Here is a 22,963-nt window from a genome sequence, read left to right as displayed (position 1 = left end):
AGTGCTTAATGATGTGTGTAGGAACACGCCCCGCCCCTGCAGTTAGCCCCACCCCTCCTGAATGCAGTGTGAGCCCCGCGAGCCACAGCCACTTCCACAATCCTCTGGGGCGTTCTGTGTTCGGCTTCTCTCACATCCCCAGCGTGTGTGTCGTGTCCCCCCCCCCACACACACACCCTCCAGGAACATTTCCTTCCACATGAAGCTTTTGATATCAGACCGTGGCTGTGTACGCTATGATTCATCCACAGGGTGATGATACTAACTAGGGGGACTGGGTGAATATTATTATTTTTTATACTTGCTTGAATTCCCCCTGTCTCCGAGCTTGACTGTGGATGTGACGGGCGATCAGGGGATGATGTGTTTGATGTACAGAGAGAGAGAGGGCCCCCCCCTCTCTCTCTCCCCCCCCCCCACCCCTCCACACACTCTTACTCCATGTGGCACAGGCCCCCACCCCCACACTTCCTCCCCCCTCCCCAGCAGGCTTTTCTAGGTCACTCTGGCACATCCTCTCCCGGCACATTAAAGTTTCAGTGCTTCCTTAGCTCCCCCCTCCACTCTGTTGCCATGCCAAGTACAGGTCAACCAGTGCATGCAGCCTGAGCTGCAAACTAGCACCAGACGAGCCCTACGCTAGCACCAGGATAGCACCAGACTAACCCTACGCTAGCACCAGGATATTCATCATGGTATCAAGGCTGAATACTAACCTCTCCTCCTCTCTCCTCCTCACCTCCTCTGCCCGCCTCCCCCTCTCCCCTTCTCTGCCTTCCTCTCCTCTCCCCTCCTCCTCTTCCTTCCCCTCTCCTCCTCTCCCCTCCTTCTCTGTTTCCCCTCTCCTCCTCTCCCCTCCTCCTCTGCTTTCCCCTCTGCTCCTCTCCCCATCCTCCTCTGCTTTCCCCTCTGCTCCTCTGCTCCTCTCCTCCGCTCCCCCCTCCCTCCCTCTCCCAGAGCAACTCCTGGAGTTCATGCACCAGCTGCCAGCGTTCGCCAACATGACCATGTCTGTCCGGAGGGAGCTGTGTGCCGTCATGGTGTTCGCTGTGGTGGAGCGGGCAGGAACCATCGTCCTCAACGATGGAGAAGAGGTCTGTCTGTCTGCCTGTCTCTCTGTCCGACTGTCTCTCTCAGTCTGTCTGGGTCCAGTGTGTCAAGGGTGTGGGCTTCAATCCATTGTCTGTCAAAGAGAGAGAGGGGGGAGGGAGGGAGAGAGAGAGAGAGAGAGAGGAACAGAGATGGAAGAGGGAGGGGGTGAGGTGTGGGAGAAAGGAATAATGGAAGAGAGAGAACGGAAGACAGTGAGAGAGCGAAAGGAGAGGGAGGGAGGGAGGGAGGGAGGGGGGAAGAGAGAGCCCGTATTTCCTGTCTCGGTGGTGTAGACTTGTGCCTCTCTCTCTCTTGCCACCAAGACCTTTTCTTCCATTTGAGGTTTTTTTCTGCTCTATTAAACATGAATGACTGCCTTCTCTCCCAGTCCCTGGGCCCTCCCCCCTCAGGGGAACAGCACACATCTCATATCTACTCCTCTTTACTGGGGCCGCACCCTGACTCTGAATCTAGCCATTTTGGTCATTTTTACGCTTCAGTAAACCCAAACAATAGAGTGTGAAGCATGCCTTTAAGGCCAGGCCGAAAAGCCACAGTAAACCAGTGAGCTGATGTAACCCTTACTGTGACCATACGCTGGTGTTGGTGCTGGAGGAAGACGTTTGGAGCCTGTGATGTTTGTTGTGGTGGAAGAGAGAGAGTTCATCCATCCATGTCGCAATGTGGGATTTAACTATCGAGTTTAATGAGAACCCATAAAAACATTCCTTTATATGCTATAAAAATATATGATATTTATCGTAAACCAACTCAAATGTAGTTAGTAAACGCAGTTGACATGATTACGATTCCAAAAATGGAAATCAATCATCTCGCTGAGTCCCTTGAATCCAGCACCAGTTTGTGTGTACGGTACACTATGGTACACTACACCTGGAGACTGAGTGTGGGTCCCCAGCTCTCGTCCACCTCTGACCTGCCGCTCTCTGCTGTCCCAGCTGGACTCGTGGTCGGTGATCCTGAACGGCTCCGTGGAGGTGACGTGCCCTGAGGGCCGCGCTGAGATCCTGTGCATGGGGAACAGCTTCGGGGTGTCGCCCACCATGGAGAAGGAGTACATGAAGGGCGTGATGAAGACCAAGGTGGACGACTGCCAGGTACAGATCAGCTTGGAGGTCACAGGACAGCAGATGGATGTGTTGTTGATCCTTATAGTGTTGGCGGATGGGGAAGACATGACTGCGATGGATGGAACCTTTCATCTCTGCTTTTCTCTTCCTCCTCCTCTCTCTCCTTCCTCCTCCTTCTCTGTCACTTCCTCTACCTTCCTCCTACTCCCCTCCCTCCCTCCCCTCCCCTCCCCTCCCCTCCCTCCTCCTCTTCCCCCCCTCCTCCTCTTCCCCCCCTCCCTCCTCCTCCTCTACCTCCTCCTCCCCTTTCTCCTCCTCCTCCTCCTCCTCCTCCTCCCCTCCCTCCTCCTCCTCTCCCTCCTCCTCCCCTCCCTCCTCCTCTCCCTCCTCCTCCCTCTCCCTCCTCCTCCCCTCCCTCCTCCTCTCCCTCCTCCTCCTCCCCCCCTCCCTCCTCCTCTCCCTCCTCCCCTCCCTCCTCCTCCTCCTCCTCCCCTTTCTCCTCCTCCTCCTCCTCCTCCCCCTCCTCCACCTCCTCCTCCTCCTCCCCTCCCTCCTCCACCTCCTCCTCCTCCTCCTCCCCTCCCTCCTCCACCTCCTCCTCTCCCTCCTCCTCCTCCTCCTCCTCCTCCCCTCCCTCCTCCACCTCCTCCTCTCCCTCCTCCTCCTCCTCCTCCTCCTCCTCCTCCTCCTCCTCCTCCCCTCCCTCCTCCACCTCCTCCTCCTCCTCCTCCTCCCCTCCCTCCTCCTCCTCCTCCTCCCCCTCCTCCACCTCCTCCTCCTCCTCCCCCTCCTCCACCTCCTCCTCCTCCTCCTCCCCTCCCTCCTCCACCTCCTCCTCTCCCTCCTCCTCCTCCTCCACCTCCTCCTCTCCCTCCTCCTCCTCCTCCACCTCCTCCTCCACCTCCTCCTCTCCCTCCTCCTCCTCCTCCCCTCCCTCCTCCACCTCCTCCTCCTCCCCTCCCTCCTCCACCTCCTCCTCTCCCTCCTCCTCCTCCCCTCCCTCCTCCACCTCCTCCTCCTCCTCCTCCTCCTCCTCCCCTCCCTCCTCCTCCTCCTCCTCCTCCTCCTCCTCCCCTCCCTCCTCCACCTCCTCCTCCTCCACCTCCTCCTCTCCCTCCTCCTCCCCTCCCTCCTCCTCCTCCTCCTCCTCCTCTCCCTCCTCCTCCTCCTCCTCCTCCTCCCCTCCCTCTCCCTCCTCCTCCTCCTCTCCAGTTTGTGTGCATCGCCCAGCAGGACTACTGCTGCATCCTGAACCAGGTGGAGAAGAACATGCAGAAGGTGGAGGAGGAGGGAGAGATCGTCATGGTGAAGGAGCACCGCGAACTGGACCGCACCGGAACCAGGAAGGGACACATCGTCATCAAGGTGAGGCTGGGACTCTATCACACATCACACACAGAGACTGACCAGCACATACTTTACCTTAGTTTCGTTCTAATCAAACTGTTTTATCGGGCAAAGTAGTATTTTTGAGAAGGCGGCGTCAGTGGTGGAGCAGTGTTGAGCATGCCTTTCCCCTCCGGCCCTGCAGGGCACGACGGAGCGCCTGACCATGCACCTGGTGGAGGAGCACTCGGTGGTGGACCCCACCTACATCGAGGACTTCCTGCTCACCTACAGGACCTTCCTGTCCAGCCCCATGGTGGTGGGGCACAAGCTGCTGGAGTGGTTCCATGATCCAAGCCTCAGGGACAAGGTACACACATGGACACACACCGCTAGACTATCACACACACTGCTTTTTGCACTGCATTACAAAATTGTATCTTGTACATTTGTATTTTTTGTAATATTTGTATTTTTATATTGTAAATTACGGCAACTTATATTTTATTGTATATTTTATTAAATTATAATTCCACTTAGTACTGCTAGTTTATGTACCCTTAGTATAGATAGTCCACATATTTAAACTTTAGGTCCCTATATGTTTATTTTATGCACCTTCCTGCCAAAGCAAATTCCTTGTCTGTGCAAACTTTCATGGCGAATAAATCCCATTCTGATTCTGACATTCACATGGACACACACATACAGCTAGACTATCACACACACACACACCCACACAGCTAGACTATCACACACACACACACCCACACAGCTAGACTATCACACACACACACACACACACCCACACAGCTAGACTATCACACACACACAGCTAGACTATCACACACACACACACCCACCCACACAGCTAGACTATCACACACACACACCCACACAGCTAGACTATCACACACACACAGCTAGACTATCACACACACACACACCCACACAGCTAGACTATCACACACACACACACACCCACACAGCTAGACTATTACACACACACACATACAGCTAGACTATCACACACACACACACAGCTAGACTATCACACACACACACACCCACACAGCTAGACTATCACACACACACACAGCTAGACTATCACACACACACACACACAGCTAGACTATCACACACACACACATACAGCTAGACTATCACACACACACACACACACACAGCTAGACTATCACACACACAGCTAGACTATCACACACACAGCTAGACTATCACACACACACACCCACACAGCTAGACTATCATACGCTCACACCTTCACATCATTCAGACAGACCATACACCTGTAGACCCACACGTGCTGTGATGGTGATCTCCCCTGTGCTGGTTTCCCAGGTTACACGGGTAGTCTTGCTGTGGGTGAACAATCACTTCAACGACTTTGAAGGCGACCATGCGATGACACACTTCCTTGAGGAGTTCGAGAACAATCTGGAGAGAGAGGTCGGTTTCTTTCTCAAGTTAAACATCTCCTCATGAACCCTCATACAGTATCACATCCTCCAGTCACCCTCCTGGCCTTTACTAAAATGCATATAAAGTTCATGTTTAGGTGAAGTTCTATAGCCTCAAATGCAAAGCCCTCTGTGACATTGCTTGTAAAAAGGACTACAGACAGATTTTGAATGCTTTTTTAAATTTATATATCTTGTTCTAATTTTTGTTTTTCCAGAAAATGTGCGGGCACCTGAGACTGTTAAACATAGCGTGTGCTGCCAAGGCCAAGCCCCGGCTGGTCACCCTGACCAAGCCGTCTAGGGAGGCCCCACTGGCCTTCTCCCTGCTGGGCGGCTCTGAGAAGGGCTTCCGCGTCTTCATCGACAGCGTGGAGCCGGGAAGCAAGGCTGCAGAGGCGGGGCTCAAAAGAGGAGATCAGGTACGACCGACGCCACCGCCGTCACCCATCATCACAACCATCATCATCATCATCCTCGTCACTGTCCAAATCTTCATCTTTACAGTTATAGTCGTTCAGTCATGTAGACGTGAGTCTGAGAAGTTTCAGTCAAGCACTGAAACCTGAGTTCTGTGGCTGGCTGTCGTTGAGGCTTAAACCCTTAACCCCAAACTCCCCTTCAGCTGTTTCCCCACAGGAAGTGTGAGACACAACTTCCTGCCACACGTTTCATTCTCATACCCTCTTCAGTCGGATCATTTATCACCATTAAACATGGCGGATGTCTGCCAGCACAAAAGCTCAACCCTATCTGTCGCAATCCACTCCTCATCAACTTATTAGCCACTTAACCTCCGCTGACCTCTGAACTCAAACTACTTTAAGAGCTGAGAGCTGACCCGGGAACTGCTGTTAGAGCTTGCTGCTCCATCAACGCCGTGGTAACGACAGTGACAGCACAGGAAGTAGAGGTGAAAGGTCACTTCCTCCCACCGCTCTGAGGGGTAGCTAAGCGGCCGCTAGCTGGAGAGGAAGCCCTGCCAGGACTGTAGGTGTGAGGGTTAGAGTTTACACACCTGGAAGGATGCAGCGGACACTTCCTGTTTCCTGCTGTGATGTCATAGACAGACTCAAGCGTTCTAGTTGCAACGGTGTCATCAGCTTGTCGATGTGGAAAAGGTGCAAGACATTTGTTGACCTGTGTTTGGTATCGTTTCGCAGATCTTGGAGGTGAACGGGCAGAACTTTGAGAACGTCCAGCTCACCAAAGCCAACGAGATCCTGAGGAACAACACACACCTGTCCATTACTGTGAAAACCAACCTGTTAGGTGAGACACGGCTTCCTAGACAGCCAGCTTTGACACGAACGATCAAGCGAAACACACACACGCACATCACAACAAGCCCTCTGCTTACACAACTAAACGTAGACGCCTCTCCCCTCCCCTCCCCTCCTCAGTGTTCAAGGAGCTCCTCAGCAGGCCGGAGCAGGACCAGGAGGCCGAGGGCGAGGAGGAGGACAGGAAGAACGGAGCGCCTCACCTCCCCAAGATCGGAGACATCAAGAAGGCCAGCCGCTTCTCCATCCCAGACCTGGCGGTAGACGTGGAGCAGGTGATGGGTCTGGAGAAGGTCTCCAAGAAGGCCAAGGCCAACACGGTGGGAGGACGCAACAAGCTGAAGAAGATCTTCGACAAGACTCTCACCAGCATCCTGCCCCCGAAACCATACAAGTAAGTTGTAGGATATTTTGCTGTGACGCAGGGTGCTGTGAAGTTGCTCTGGTTATGAGTTCCATGGATTTTTACTCTTTTTGGGTCGTAGGATTTGGGGATGATTCCTTAAAAAAATGTAGTACAAAAATATCCTAGCGGACACATTTTAGTTCCCCCTCTGTTCCTCACAAACATCGCCCTCTACACTCCAACAACAGAACTGCACCCTAACCTGCTCCTCCCCCTCACCTCCTGTTTCCATAGCGACGTCGGCGTGGGCCAATCCCAGGACGACAGCATCGTGGGGCTGAAGCAGTCGAAGCAGGTCCCCCCGGCGCTGCCAGTCAGCGGCAACCTGTCGTCCTCCAACCCAGACCTGCTCCAGTCTCACCACCGCATCCTGGACTTCACCAACCAGCCAGGTGAGGGCGCTGCGCTCGCCACAGGCGGCCTGCCCCTGCTCCTGGTCCTCACTACCACCCTGATCCAACACGGACCATTCCTAGTTAGCTGGTTGACAAGCTGAATCGGGAGCAGGGTTGGGGTGGGAATCTACTATAGGGACTCTCTCCAGGCCTGATTGTACATTCCTCAGTACATGGACATTAAATACTAGACTAATATAGTCATTAAGTCATAATCCTAATGTATTTAGTTAGCAGAAATGTTCATCTAAAACCACATACACTGGAGTATTTGAACCAGTGATCTGTAGATATGCTGTGAAATACCCCACCGCTGAGCTATCTATCCTCTATAGAGACGTGTCAAATCAGGCTCTTTTCCCTTCCTTCCTGACGGCAGTTGATCATTACAGGGAAACTAAAGGGAGTGAAACCATAATCTAGTCAGTGATTTGTGCCTCCGACATCATGAATGGATATTTTATTCAAAAAGGATCCATTTGAAATCAATCAAAGTTCTCTCTCTTTGGATTCAAATGTACACCAGCTTGAAATTAGAAATGTCTTTCTGAGCCATAAACACATTTGAAACCTCCCACATCTCGCTTATGCTGCCCATACTGTATGATGCTGGCAGCCTCGCTGTTATTAGGCAGAATTCTGGCGTCTCTATTTTCAGCCTCCATTAACAGATTCCCACACTGTGTTGTTTCAGCCCCGGTCGTGACCAGTGAGTATCTGCACCGCTCTGCTTGGGCTGCAACTTCTCTCCTCTACGCTTGTCTTCTCACAAGCTCATCTACAACTCTTAGCTGGATTACGAGGTTGTTTAGGTTTAATGGGCGCCCTGTCCTCTCATAATCAAACTGGCTTTGGTTTCAATTTCTCTCTGTGTGGCTGCGATCTGGGCTGGGTTGATTTGAGTGTGTGGGTCTAATGAATCTTAACTACAGTTGGGTGCTGTATATCTTGTATTCTCGTGCTGTCTTTGATGGTTGAGTTGACAGATTGGGTTATATAACATCTCTGTTGACTATAAACAGATCATAGCACTCATGCTATACACACCACCTACACACTGGTGGTTATTTCAATCTGAGTTGTCAGGTGTTGCTTGGTAACTAATGGACACAGACATGTGTGTCATCATGATTCAGGTTGTATCTAATGGCAACCGTTTCTAGGTGACGGTGCTTGACTTACACCTCTGTCAGGGTTGTGAATGTGACATGGGATGGTAAACAGGTCCGCATGTCAGTAGTCTTTACATTTACATTTAGTCATTTAGCAGACGCTCTTATCCAGAGCGACTTACAGTAAGTACAGGGACATTCCCCACGAGGCAAGTAGGGTGAAATGCCTTGCCCAAGGAAACAACGTCATTTGACACGGCCGGGAATCGAACCAGCGACCTTCTGATTACTAACCCGATTCTCTAACTGCTCAGCCACCTGACTCTTTGAACCATGCTCGGTCGCAAAAAAACGTATTTCCAGTCACGTTACAGTTATAGCATCATACTCTGAAACAGAGGACGATAACATCTCTGTTTGGTTCCCTCCCCTTCAGACATGTCGGACCAGGTCCTGCGTGTGTTCAAGGCTGACCAGCAGAGTCGCTACATCATGATCGGTAAAGACACCACGGCCAAGGAGGTGGTGGTGCAGGCCATCCGCGAGTTTGCCCTGACGGCCGCACCGGAAGCCTATTCGCTGTGCGAGGTGTCCGTCACGCCGGAGGGCGTCATCAAGCAGAGACGCCTGCCGGAGCAGCTCTCCAAGCTGGCAGACAGGATCCAGCTCAGCGGCAGGTAGGACACCTCGCCCTCCTCCCGCCCTCCTTTTCTCCTCTCCTAGCTTCCTCTCCTATCACCTCTCCTAGCCTCCTCCTCTCCCATCTCCTCATCTAGCCTCCTCTCCTAGCTTCCTCTCCTATCTCCTCATCTAGCCTCCTCTCCTAGCCTCCTCTCCTAGCTTCCTCTCCTATCACCGTCATCCTGGCCTCCTCTCCTATCACCTCTCCTAGCCTCCTCCTCTCCCATCTCCTCATCTAGCCTCCTCTCCTAGCTTCCTCTCCTATCTCCTCATCTAGCCTCCTCTCCTAGCTTCCTCTCCTATCTCCTCATCTAGCCTCCTCTCCTAGCTTCCTCTCCTATCACCGTCATCCTGGCCTCCTCTCCTATCACCTCTCCTAGCCTCCTCCTCTCCCATCTCCTCATCTAGCCTCCTCTCTTAGCTGCCTCTCCTCCTTGTCTCCTCTCCTAGCCTTCTTCCCTTACCTCCTCTCCTTGCCTCCCCTCCTACATCGCCTCCCATCTCCTCTCCTCCTTCCTCAACAAGTGTTGATATGCACCACACTTCAACGCCCCGTCCCCCCGTCCCCCCAGGTACTACCTGAAGAGCAACATGGAGACGGAGACCCTGTGCTCTGACGAGGACGCGCAGGACCTGCTGAGGGAGGGTCAGATCTCCCTGCTGCAGCTCAGCACGGTGGAGGTGGCCACCCAGCTGTCCATGAGGGCCTTCGAGCTCTTCTGCGCCATCGAGCCCACCGAGTACATGGACGACCTGTTCAAGCTGCGCTCCAAGACGGGCTCGGCCAGCCTGAAGCGCTTCGAGGAGGCCATCAACCTGGAGACGTTCTGGGTGGCGTCGGAGGTGACGCGGGAACCCAACCAGCTCAAGCGCATGAAGACCATCAAGCACTTTGTGAAGATCGCCCTGCACTGCCGCGAGTGCAAGAACTTCAACTCCATGTTCGCCATCATCAGGTCAGTGAGGAGGCGTGTCGGGGTGTGTTGTCGCTTTTGTGTGGCACCTGTATGCTATACCGTACAGTATGTGTGCTTAGCTTAGCTTACCCACAGCAATATCCTTACATTTAGCAGATGATTTTTCATCCTAAAGCCAAATACAAACAGTGTCAGAGATCATGGATGTGTCTTTTTTAACACGTCAAAGACAACTCTGTGGTCGACCACTTGACATTCTGGTTTCACAATACTGACTCAGGCCCTGTGATCATAGTTGACCACAGTCTCTAGGAGCACTGTACTGACCATGACCACAGTCTCTGGTAGCAGTGTATTGACCATGACCACAGTCTCTGGTAGCACTGTATTGACCATGACCACAGTCTCTGGTAGCAGTGTATTGACCATGACCACAGTCTCTGGTAGCAGTGTATTGACTGTGCGGTCTGTTTGTGGTTGTTCAGCGGTCTGAACCTGGCTCCAGTCTCCAGACTGCGGGGCACGTGGGAGAAACTGCCCAGTAAGTACGAGAAGCTGTTTGGGGACCTCCAGGACCTGTTCGACCCCTCCAGGAACATGGCCAAGTACCGCAACGTCCTCAACAACCAGAACCTCCAGCCTCCCATCATCCCTCTCTTCCCCGTCATCAAGAAGGACCTCACCTTCCTGCACGAAGGTATGTATCCTGACGTCCCGGGCCTTCAACCTGTGGGGAAGCTTTTCTGCATTGGAGAGCCTGGTTATGATATATAAACAATAAAATATACATAACAATGAAATAAAATAAAACTAAAATAACAACTGTTTTCTCCTCTCGTCCCTCAGGTAATGACTCGAAGGTGGACGGGTTGGTGAACTTTGAGAAGCTGAGGATGATCGCCAAGGAGATCCGTCACGTGGGCCGTATGGGCTCCGTCAACATGGATCCTGCTCTCATGTTCAGAACCAGGTGACCTGTCCAGACACACACAGGAACCTCCATGTTCCCAGGCCACACTAATCTCCCCTCACGCTCCCTGTACTGTAGGACTCACAGGCTTCCCACGGACTAACCCGTCTCTGGGGGTTAGTTCACTGTAGGCTGGTCAGAGTTCCCAGCACACGCTTCCCCCTCCTCAGCTGTGCCAAGCAGCCTCTCCCATCCACTTCCTCATTCACATTCAAATCACGGTGCTGCTGTAAAAGTGTGTTTGTTTTGTCCCATTCTGTGATGTCACTTCGGGGTCGAGAGACCGGCTGTTGTTGTTGTTGTGTCTTTCTGGTCTCTCTCACATGGGGCTTCTGGTGACACATCTTTGGTGGTCTTGGTAGTCTTTCCTGTCCTAAGCTTGTCTCTCCCTGTCTTTCTCCCTCTCTCTCTCCGTCCAAACTTTGCACCCTCGCTTCTCTGTTCATGGCTATCCCTTCTAGGAAGAAGAAATGGAGGAGTTTAGGGTGAGTTGGCTAACCTATGACCTTTGCTCTCTTGCCGACCCCCCCCCCCCCCCACCCCCTATGGTTATCCGCTCATATATGTGCCTCCCTTCTTTTCGCAAGCCTTGTTTTGATTAACCGGTTTAGTTTGACACCCTGCTAACACTTCCAACCTCGAGCTTTAAGGCTTAGAACGATGGGAAGATCACTTCTGCTAGAGGGAGTCAGGTGGCTGAGCGGTTAGGGATTCGGGCTAGTAATCTGAAGGTTACCGGTTCGATTCCTGGCTGTGCCAAATGACGTTGTGTCCTTGGGCAAGGCACTTCACCCTACTTGCCTCGGGGGAATGTCCCTGTACTTACTGTAAGTCGCTCTGGATAAGAGCGTCTGCTAAATGACTAAATGTAATACCTGGGCCTCCGCACACATCTGGAATCACTGACAAGAACATTCTGTGAGGAACTGTGTTCATCACTCAAAACATCTTGATCGGTATTACTTTCTCCCACAAGCAAAACCTGTGTGCTTCTGCCAAATAAAAAATATATTACACAAAATAACTAATATCAGAAACATTTACTAGCAAAAGTGATCATTATCAATGTATTCAACTCTGATACATTGATACACTCTAATACACTTTTAACAGCATGCAAACTCTATTATTTTGCAGTTTCAGTTTGCCATTATTTGAAGTTCTCCTCGCGCAGTACCTACCTCAACACAAAGCGTTTAACATCGGCGTCAGCACCACATCGAAAGCTAGTCTTGCTTTACATTCTTGTGGCCTCCCTTCTGAAACGTTCAGAATGTTACTCACTACAGAACATCAACAGTGTAGCTCGTGTGCAGTTTCCAAACCCGCCACGTGCTTTTGAAAGAACGTTTTACTACACCCCTGACTCAGGCCACAGTTATGTAAACTAGAGACTATGTTCCTTCATTAGAAACCCTTCCCAGCCTACCCTGTTGCCTGTTTGACTCCCCGACCCCCCTTTTGGAATGCATGGAATGTTCCAGAACTGAGAGTAGAGCCATGAAGCCTGCCCTCTGCATGAGTCTAAAAACGAAACGATACCACGTTCCTTCTTTGGACTGGTTCCACCCGTAGAGTTCTCTCTGGATTAGTCACAGGGGCGCGCACACACACACACTCACTCACTCACTCACTCACACAAATAGCATCAATCTGATAATGGTCTCTCTACCTCCTCTGTTTTTTGTGTGTGTGTGTGGGCGCGTGTGTATGCCTGTGTGTATTGGTGTATAAACCGTGTGTGTTGGTGTACGAACCCTGTGTGTGTGTGTGTGTGTGTTTGTGTCCAGGTCCCTCAGTCAGGGCAGTGCCAACGCGGCGGTGCTGGACGTCACCCAGACAGGCGGACACAAGAAGCGCGTGCGACGCAGCTCCTTCCTCAACGCCAAGAAGCTGTACGAGGACGCGCAGATGGCCCGCAAGGTCAAGCAGTACCTGTCCCACCTGAACCTGGAGACCAACGAGGAGAGCCTGCACACCCTGTCCATACAGTGTGAGCCCTCCGTCAACACCTGTGAGTACAACTGGGGGGGGGGGGGGGGGGGGCTTTTGAACGCTGAATGGATAAAATGTCATTGTAACACACACGTTTGTCTCTGTAGAAGTCCATGAATATGGTATTATTCTTGTAAATTACAATATGTTATTACACACACATCTTCTCTGTGTAAGGGAATGTATACATTATTACTACTTTAAATTACAATACATTATAAGGCACACTACTTCTCTGTATAAGAGAATGAATACATGAACATAATAACACAAAACATAACGACAGCACATCTCTAAGTGTACTAACCGCCCACCTGGCATCTGGGTCCTAGTGCCCAAGAGTTCCGGGGACAGGAAGAGGCCGGACACGTCTCCGGTAGTGTCCAGGGCGGCGTCCCAGCAGCGGGGTCAGCTGACCAAGAGCGGCCAGGCCCTCCAGGTACCGGCCGTGGCCCTCTACCCCTCCCGCAAGAAGGTCCCCGTCAAAGACCTGCCGCCCTTCGGTGAGACCCCCCCCCCCCCCCCCCCACACACACACACACACACACACACACACAGGGAGGAGACTGGAGGGGGGGTCGTCTTGACTGGGTGATGGATGCTTTGTTGTCCAGTAAGCAGAGCATCTTTGAGCCAAGTCTGTTTTGGTGGAGTTAGCACCACCTGGAGGCTGTCTGGGGGACTGCATGTAAAAAAAAAAAAAAAAAAAAAAAGAGAAAGACGGAACAATGTAGCAGCGTTTTTAATCCTGTCAACAAAGCCTCCTTCCTGGCCGAGGCTAACCGCGCTCGCTAAAGCTAACGTGCTCGCTAACGCTAACGTGCTCGCTAACGCTAACGTGCTCGCTAACGCTGCTCTGTGTTTGTTTGGAAGGCACAAGCTCGCCTCAGTCGCTGAAGAAGATCCTGTCTCTGTCGGAGGAGGCGAGCGAGAGGCAGAAGAGACAGCCAGACGACGCAGCGTCCAACTCCTCCTCCCAGCTCTCCTCCCCCCCCACCTCCCCCCACAGCTCCCCTAAGAAGGGTAAGCCTGGCATCCTGCTCCCTGTCTCCCATGTCTGCCTGACACACCCCGCCTCACCGCTGACACCTGGTGGACGGGGGGTGAAACTGGCCCCGGAATCTCCTCATTGTTGCGTCATGCTTTGAAACACAAAAGGCTAGGATTCAAGGTCCAGCGTTCCAGGGATGTTTGTGTGTGTGTGCGTGTGTGTGTGCATAGACACGTACACAGACACTGTTGGGGTGTGTCTCGAAAGTACAAATTGCCCACGTTCCCCCCCTGCTCCCCCAGTCTGACTGCGTGCTCCCTGTCACGTGTCCTGCAGGGCGGGGGAGACTGGGCCCAGGGGTCAGGAGGGTGACCTTTACCCCCAAACCCACGTCCACCACAGCAGGTAACAGGACTGACAGACCCCCTGCTGGTGTAGAGCGCTGGGACCCCCCTGTGGATGCAGGAATACACTGCCTGGTCCTCGTGACAGAATCTGGATCAAATAGATGAACTCTCATCTAGAGAGGGGTGTCCAGACAAGGGGTTGGGAATCTAGATCTGGGGATTCTAGATCTGGGGATTCTAGATCTGGGGATTCTAGATCTACGGTTTCCAGATCTGGGGATTCTATATCTAGGGTTTCTAGATCTGGGGTTTCTAGATCTGGGGATTCTAGATCTAGGGTTTATAGATCTGGGGATTGTAGATCTGGGGTTTATAGACCCAAGTCTGTGACCTCAAACGACCCCTTCCTGCATTCCCAGGGGCCCTGCTACGCTGGTTGGGGACCCTAGCTGTAGCTACTGCAGGGAGGTGTTGCTGGTAGTGGTAGAACACAACAGTCGCTTCACTAGTGCTGCTTCTTCTGCTTAGTGTGTGCACTGTGTGTTTGTGTGTGTATGAGAGAGAGAGAGAGAAAGAGAGAGAGTTTGTGTGTGTTGGAGAGGGCCTCAGATAATGTGTGTGTGTGGGAGAGGGAGTGTTTTAGTGTGTGAAGCTAGCTTAGCTGATGCTAAGCTAGCTAGCTAAGTAGCCTGGAGTGGCACCCTGCAGTTTTCTGAATGGGATCTCAGAGCTTGTGTGTGCCCTCCCTGACCGCCGGCCGTATGTTAGCATCCTGCATGTGGGTGAGGCTGGACCAGGAGGGAGAGTGCAGCTGGTTTAGAGTTATGAAGGCTGGAGATGCCCTCCCTGGAGCTGCCCTTCCTGGAGCTGCCCTTCCTGGAGCTGCCCTCCCTGGAGCTGCCCTCCCTGGAGCTGCCCTCCTTAGTGTTAATGGGAGAGGAGGGAGGGGGGAGAGCTGGTCACTACCCACCCGGTCACGTTCCTGGAAGTGCTTCTGAATCTGGACCTGTGTGTGTGTGTGTGTCTGCTGTACTGGTCTGTGGTTTAGCCCTTCTCTTCCTGAATGATGAAACGTTTCCTGTGCACTGTCTTGTCTTTGTGGTTGAGTACAGTTTTTAATTCAGTCTTCACTGATCCTGAAGGAGGCTTCCTGTAGTTTAGTTGTAGAGCTTGCCAGTCAAACACAGGCTTTCTCATTTGATGTTGAGTTGTATGTTTTAAACCACTTGTCCTTTCTCAACTTTGCACAAAATGCAACCTTGGGCTAATAGAATGAGGGTCCTGTTTAACAATGTCACCTTTGACCCCCTCCTCCTCCAGGTTACCCCAGGATGGCTGACTCCTACTCAGACTCGGGTCACAGTGAGATCTCGTCCCGCTCCAGCCTGGTCAGTAACTCGTCGTTCGACATGGCCCAGGAGGAGAGGAGGCTGCGGGCCCTGGGAGAGGCCCACGCCGGGGGCCCCAGGCTGGAGAGACGAGCCACCACCGACCCCGACCAGTACAGCCTCGGGTAGGGTCACCTCACCTCCCGTACCTCACCCCCCATACCTCACCTCCGATACCTCACCACCCGTACCTCACCCCCCATACCTCACCTCCGATACCTCACCACCCGTACCTCACCCCCCATACCTCACCTCCGATACCTCACCACCCGTACCTCACCCCCCATACCTCACCTCCGATACCTCACCACCCGTACCTCACCCCCCATACCTCACCTCCGATACCTCACCACCCGTACCTCACCCCCCATACCTCACCTCCGATACCTCACCACCCGTACCTCACCCCCCATACCTCACCTCCGATACCTCACCACCCGTACCTCACCACCCCTCTGACATGAACCTCATCTCCCATACCTCACCTCCCCCAGTAACAGCTGATTCAGTGACCTGTGTAATGGATGACTGACTGACCTCCCCTCTCTCTCCCCCCAGCTCCTACTCGTCGGTGCATGAGTGTCGAGGCCTGTACGCTGGCTGCCCCACGGTGATGTCATCGCCCAGCTCGGAGGAGCTGACCCAGGACCAGGGCGACCGCGTGTCCCTGGACGCCGCGGACAGTGGCCGAGGCTCCTGGACCTCCTGCTCCTCCGGTTCCCACGACAACATCCAGACCATGCAGCAGGGCCGCAGCTGGGAGACACTGGCCTTCGGCGGGGGGGGGCGGGTGCCTGGGGGGGCTGCCCCACGGGGGGCCCGAGGCCCTGCTGGGGGGGCAGGCGGGGCTGTGGGCGGCGCAGGCTCGGGGCAGCTGGGCGTCGGCCAGCTCGTCGTCGTCATCGGCAGCGTACTGGGGGGAGGACTCCGAGGGGGACACGGGCACCATCAAGAGGCGGGGGGGCAAGGACGTTAACGCAGACGGAGAGACCAGCAGCATCACCTCCACGGGCTCGGAGGACGCCAAGCAGGGGAGACCCTCGCCCTCCCCCATCACCACAGGGGGGAAGGGACTGCTCTGTGAGTGGAAGCACCCTCTCTCTCTCCTCCTGGGGATTCATCATGGAGATTCAGTGTAGAAGCCCTGAGTCAGCATTCTGACGAGTTGTAAACATTTAATGTTCGTCGTTTGTATTTTATGTTACGTTATGAATGAAGTTATGAATAATATGAAGTTATGAAGTGATAATCCAGTCCTGTGACTAAATCCCAACCCTCCCCCCCCAGCACGGAAGGAGAGCCGTTACAGGGACCCGCCCCCCACCCCTCCCGGCTACACCGCGCTGACCGTGTCCGACTTCCCCGAGGCGCAGCAGCCCTCGCCCTCCGCCCCGCCCTCCCAGCCCGCCCGCCGCCCCCCCGACTACACCACGGCCCTCCAGCGCTCGCGCATGGTCACCCAGTCTCCCGACCCCCACCTCCATGCCCAGCAGGGGGGCTCCAGGCAGCGGGCCCCCGGCGTCCCCCGCGCCCGCTCGGCCGGCGAGGACCACGAGCCCGAGGAGGAAGAGGAGGGTGAGTCCTTGTCTCCCAAACTAGTCTCTCTGAGGAAGCCGAGAGCCAGGGCCACATACACGTCAGCGCCCCCCAGGCGCTGAGAGTCGGAGGTTAACAGGCAGGTCCCCTCCCCAAGGAAGGTAAACACTGATTTCTCAGGCTTCCAGCCTCTTCGACGTGCATGCCCCCCCCAGAGGAGACGCCACACACATGAACACTGCTGCTCACGTTCACATCCCCACCGAGCACTGTCCGGGGGCGGGTCTTAACTCCTAAACGCCTCAGTACAGGATCTGAACTCAAGTTTTCGATTGAAAGCTTCAGCTTTTTTTGTTGTTGTGCCTATTATTCTCTTCATTAGTTCTTTGTTCACTTCCTGTATTGAGATGGTTCGGACTTTTGCCCTGACCACTGACCTCACTGGCATCTCATTGTGCACGAGTCATCATAATCGAACCAAAAGGTCACCATTACTACTGGTACACTGCCTCTCTCTCTTTCTCTCTCTCTCTCTATCTCTCTCTCTCTGTGACAGGCTCTCTGATCTCTCTCTCTCTGTGTTTGTCCTGCTTGCACTCATGCACCTACGTCTCTATGGCGACGCACACTGGCCTCACTTCACTGCACAATGATGTAATATCCTGCACAATGATGTCATGTCCTGTAGTTAGTCTCATTTCTGTGATTGTTCTGCTAATGTGCTCCGATCAATATTTCTATTCAAGCGTTTGTCTCCAAAAGTAATATTGACAGAATATATCTTCAGGGCCCTTTTGTAACCTTCATAAATTGTTTATAAGGTTCTGCTGATGCTTTATAAATATGCAATGATTTAATATGGGGCTTTAAAAAGTGGTTATGACTACAGATGAGATGCTGCATTAAGAGAAGGTGTCTGTGGCCGATGGTCTTCTACTCATTCTGGGAACCATCATTAAATCCTACTTAGTTGCAAGTGGGGCAAATCCCATTTGAATTGTAATTTATTTATTTAGCTTACAGAGGGATTTGAACCTGCAGCCTCTTTTGATCTGCAGTTATTTGCAGTCAGCTCTACTACTGAGCTATTCCCAAATCCTCTTCCTAGATATTGATCCAATGTGTTTAGCTGCCCTAGTGTCTGATAGCATGATGAGTTCAGATCAAAAAACAAGGGAAGTTTCAGACACGGGCTGCTGGTGCTTCCTGAATGAGAGTCCTAAAGACTAACCCTGTTCTCCCTCCTCTCTCTCTCCTCCTGTCTGTCCTTGCAGAGGACGAGCAGGTGTCTGCAGTCTGATACTGACACACCTCAGGGTGTGCTCTGCACTAGTCCTGTCTCTGAGGGAGAGAGAGGCTGGCAGACAGACAGCCAGACAGCCCGTCGGCCAGACAGACATCAGTGACGTGCGTGCCTCCCCTGCTCCACCTCGTCTACATGCTCGTCTCCCACCCGGCCTTAAAGCATCGTGGGGGTTTGAAGGACCCTGCATGCAAAACATACTGTGAAGAAGATGAGAGGTGGAGAGGATTTAAAACAAAAGAAAATACTAAAAAGAAAAAATGCCTGGCACTTTGGCAATATAGACGCTAGATGTGGAACTGTTCCTCCGGGGAAAACCCGGCAACGGCCCGCCAGCGGTCACACGCCCCTGACGCCGTTGGTAACGGACCAGCCCTTCTAGACTACCCCCCCTCCCCCCCTCCCCGCCTCCTTTTCCTCCCCCCCGATCTCCCTACTCACCTGCTAACACAACAGCATCATGACGTGTTGAGCTTTGTCTGCACTTTTTCATTTTCTACTTTGTAAAACGAGAACAAAATGGACTCCGGTTATGAGAGAAAAAAAGAAAAGAAAAAAAAACATCGATCAAATTGACACTGATTGGTTGTTTTTTGGGAGGGCGGGGTTTCGGGTTTTTTCCCTCAACTTCCTGTTCGATGTTTCTGGAGGAAGTCTTTCCAGAATGATTACACTCTGGGGGAGGAGGAGAAAGCGACGGCCTGGGTTGTTTTCGGACCACCTCCCCCCGGACTCAGAACACAGATCTGTGGAAGAGTGTTGGAAACACAGGCTCAGTGTTAAATGTTCAACGATGGTTTAGTGGTGCTTCAAACCACAGCTGACTGAAGTAGGAATCAGTAGGGGGTTGCCAATACGTGCATGCACGCACACACACACACACACACAGAGACACACACACACAGAGACATATGGGCAGTCAGCTTTTTTTGTTTCCGAGGTGGTCTTTTTCGCAACGCAACGGTCATTTCCATCCTGACCTGAATAGTTACAGGGCAGTGCAGTTCCTCTGTCTCCACTAGACTAGTGTTCTGGCTGGGCGACAGAGTAGGCCCACTTAGATCCTATGTATGTCACGATACAAACCAGTCATATCTAGTTAGGTCACCTGACGGTCATTCTATCATACCTGGCTCTCCGGCCAATCAGCTGAAGGAGAGAACCCGGGTCCCTCCTTAAACCACATGCCCGTCGTCACGGTGACCGAGAAGCACAGAGGTGGTTTCATCCTGCCAGGAGAATCGGGTCCCAGATCCTTCTATGGTGCTGCACAGTCTGTCCCCTCACCAGCCTGTCCTCCTCCTGTGGGGTCTAGCTATCCACCGCAGACGCCCTGCTTCTCCCATGTTCCTACTCATCCTGCTAGTCACTGGTTAGGGGAAGGGAAAAAGAAACTTGTCACATCTGTTACAGGAATCAATTCAGTGGGTGTGTATATTAGCAGGTGATGCTAACGTACTGTAGAGCTACCTGGTTCCACTGTTGATCCATATTCATCAACTGAAGAAAATGTTTGTGTTTCTGTTCATTTTGTTTCTTCTCGTTCGACTCCGGTGACGAAGTTTATAGACAGGAACATTTGATTTAAAGTCTGCCATTCAGAAATACTAGTAATCAAATGGTGAAAAAAAGTATCACTTAGTTTTATGTTGTTCTTCTGTTTGCGCTGCATCGCACTGATCACATTGATCAGCAGTTAGATTTAGACTTAGAAAAACAAGAGTGCAGTGTTGCCCACTGTGTTCTGGAACTACATTATAATAATTTCATTGTATTTTTGTTTATTTTTTATGTTTCTTTTATTAATGGCTGCAGATAGATTGTCGATAATGCGTTTGTAATACTGTGGTAACATGCATCATCAACTGTCATCAACTATTTGAAGAGTGTGCATATTAGCAGGCCAAGTTCTATTTTGAAAAACTAAAAGTTGCACAGTGTACAAGCATAAAGTAGTTGTAGTAGGTAGAACTGCTACATTTGATGTGTGATGTCTGGTCACAACTGTACATTTAGCTGGTGATGAATTTTTTTTCTTCATACTTTTCTTGTACTGCTTTTACCTGTATGTCTTTTAAAAAGACAATTGGTGGAGTATGTATGGTTGTTATTTTGTATTTTTAATACAATAATTGTAAATATTGGTTATATTTTTGTTGAAATGTACTATGTTTATGCCTCAACATCCAGTTCGTATGAAGCTGGTAATCAATAAATACTACAAAAGGAATCAACTCATAGGTTTAAATGCACTTCTTTGTTCCAGCATTTATTTTTCTTTGTTTTTTATTTTCTTCTTTTCAGAAAACTGTTCTCTTCAAACATTTTCCATACACCATCTAGTGTTTGCACAAGATAAGACTTGGAATCAACTTGAAATGTGTAACTCTCGTACTTTTCTATCTGACAGCAATGTTTGTCAGAATTAATAAAAACATAAGTCTCTCCAATTGCATTATTTTTTATTCTACTTCCGAGTATTTATATTTGCCACCAGAGTGCAGAGTGGAGACTGAATACAGAGGGAGGCAGTTTACACACAAACGCTTTTCCCCAAATCCCTCAAATTGAGGAAGAGTAAGCTAATAGCATACTCAATATGAATTAGAACACTTGAATGAATAGGTTTATGTATGACTTCATTAACCACCTTTTACTTAACCAAAAGTAGCAGTTAAAAATTAAAACCTATGATTTAAGCGGGGAAGAAACCTCAACCACCAGATGTACAGTATGTCAGGTAGCAAACGACAAACAGGCCACACATATTAATAGCCTACATATTATTTTGTATCAACTACCATGTTATTACTCTACTACACTTAATAAAAATAGGCAAATAAATATGTATATGAGCGACCCGTTCAGAAGCAGGCTAGCTCCAGAGACGCAGCCAGCTAGCCAGTTCTCTCGAGACGTGGATTTGGCTGCGGGGGTTTGACATCCAGTTTTCTCCTGGTAGCAGTCCCCATAAAGCAGAACACCACCTCCTTCCAGTCGTTATGAATAAAACATGCTGGAGAGCCTTGGTTCCCTCTGTCACTGTGACTGGTCTCCTGTCTGTCACACACGCACACACCTGATCGGTGAAATAAGGGGCTGGTGTCACATTTCCCTGTTGTGTTGTGGGAAAGAGTTGCGGCTGTAGTTTTTCAGTCACGAGCGCGTGCGTGCGTGCGCACACACCTGTCTTTTTCAGGTTGAAATGAGGCCCTGCTGTGTCAGTGATGAAGAGAGGCGAGCCTGTCTGGACGTGTGTGTCCCAAAGGCACGATGAGGTGTCAGCATAGCACACTACCCCATATAATAACGTAGCTAGCACTACACTGCACCATCGTAGCCTAATATAAACGTAGCACTTCACTGTCGTAGGCTGATAACTAGCTACTTCACTATCGAGCCTGATAAAAGTAGCACTTCACCAGACAAGGAACCACTAAACTCAAGCGTACTCCCGGCTGCTGTGGAACTTCAAGAAAAGTCCAGAATATCGACGTTGCTACCTAGCGAAGCAGTCATAGGCTTCACTGGATATTCAAAGGCGATTCCATTCCATCAGTCACAGTGGGGGGAAGAAATACGATATCCTCCCCGAAAAAAGGTTTCGCTTAAACCCTTCAATCTAGAAAACAAGGTGCCAAAAACCTGGGGTAAATGACCTAAGGGGTTAGCATGTGTGTTTTGGATGAAATGACCAAAGGGGTTAGCATGTGTTTTGGGGTAAATAACCATAGGGGTTAGTATGTGTGTTTTGGGGTAAATGACCAAAGGGGTTAGCATGTGTGTTTTGGATGAAATTACCAAAAGGGTTAGTATTTGTGTTTTGGTGAAATTACCAAAGGAGTTAGCATGTGTGTTTTGGATGAAATGACCAAAGGGGTTAGCATGTGTGTTTTGGATGAAATGACCAAAAGGGTTAGTATTTGTGTTTTGGTGAAATTACCAAAGGAGTTAGCATGTGTGTTTTGGTGAAATGACCAAAGGAGTTAGCATGTGTGTTTTGGATGAAATGACCAAAGGGGTTAGCATGTGTGTTTTGGATAAAATGACCAAAGGGGTTAGTATGTGTGTTTAGGATGAAATGACCAAAGGAGTTAGCATATGTGTTTTGGATGAAATGACCAAAGGGGTTAGGATGTGTGTTTGGGGGTAAATGACCAAAGGGGTTAGCATGTGTGTTTTGGATAAAATGATCAAAGGAGTTTGCATGTGTGTTTTGGATGAAATGACCAAAGGGGTTAGGATGTGTGTTTTGGATGAAATGACCAAAGGGGTTAGTATGTGTGTTTTGGGGTAAATGACCAAAGGGGTTAGCATGTGTTTTGGATAAAATGATCAAAGGAGTTTGCATGTGTGTATTGGATGAAATGACCAAAGGGGTTAGCATGTGTGTTTTGGGGTAAATGACCAAAGGGGTTAGCATGTGTGTTTTGGGGTAAATAACCAAAGGGGTTAGCATGTGTGTTTTGGATAAAATGATCAAAGGAGTTTGCATGTGTGTTTTGGATGAAATGGCCAAAGGGGTTAGCATGTGTGTTTGGGGGTAAATGACCAAAGGGGTTAGCATGTGTGTTTTGGATAAAATGATCAAAGGAGTTTGCATGTGTGTTTTGGATGAAATGACCAAAGGGGTTAGGATGTGTGTTTTGGAT

General features: G+C 51.0%; 1 protein-coding gene across 1 annotated transcript; it reads left to right on the top strand.

Annotated features, from left to right (window-relative positions):
* The first annotated feature begins 573 nt into the window (after positions 1-573).
* Positions 574-20,761, top strand: rapgef2b (Rap guanine nucleotide exchange factor 2b). Its single transcript, XM_062476952.1, is given in 23 exon segments — positions 574-580; positions 958-1,094; positions 2,052-2,210; positions 3,396-3,548; positions 3,715-3,879; positions 4,869-4,976; positions 5,206-5,409; positions 6,151-6,259; positions 6,391-6,664; positions 6,911-7,068; positions 8,620-8,860; positions 9,437-9,820; positions 10,267-10,478; positions 10,628-10,751; positions 11,213-11,236; positions 12,542-12,765; positions 13,079-13,249; positions 13,620-13,769; positions 15,405-15,597; positions 16,031-16,294; positions 16,296-16,552; positions 16,760-17,047; positions 18,283-20,761. Coding segments are annotated over 23 exon segments (4,032 nt in total). The 3' UTR covers positions 18,309-20,761.
* Positions 20,762-22,963: the final 2,202 nt, after the last annotated feature.

The sequence above is a fragment of the Osmerus eperlanus genome, chromosome 13 (assembly GCF_963692335.1).
Source record: "Osmerus eperlanus chromosome 13, fOsmEpe2.1, whole genome shotgun sequence".
Lineage (NCBI taxonomy): Eukaryota > Metazoa > Chordata > Actinopteri > Osmeriformes > Osmeridae > Osmerus > Osmerus eperlanus.
The sequence above is the reverse complement of the archived record's forward strand: the minus strand, read 5'-3'. Positions and strand labels throughout refer to the sequence as shown.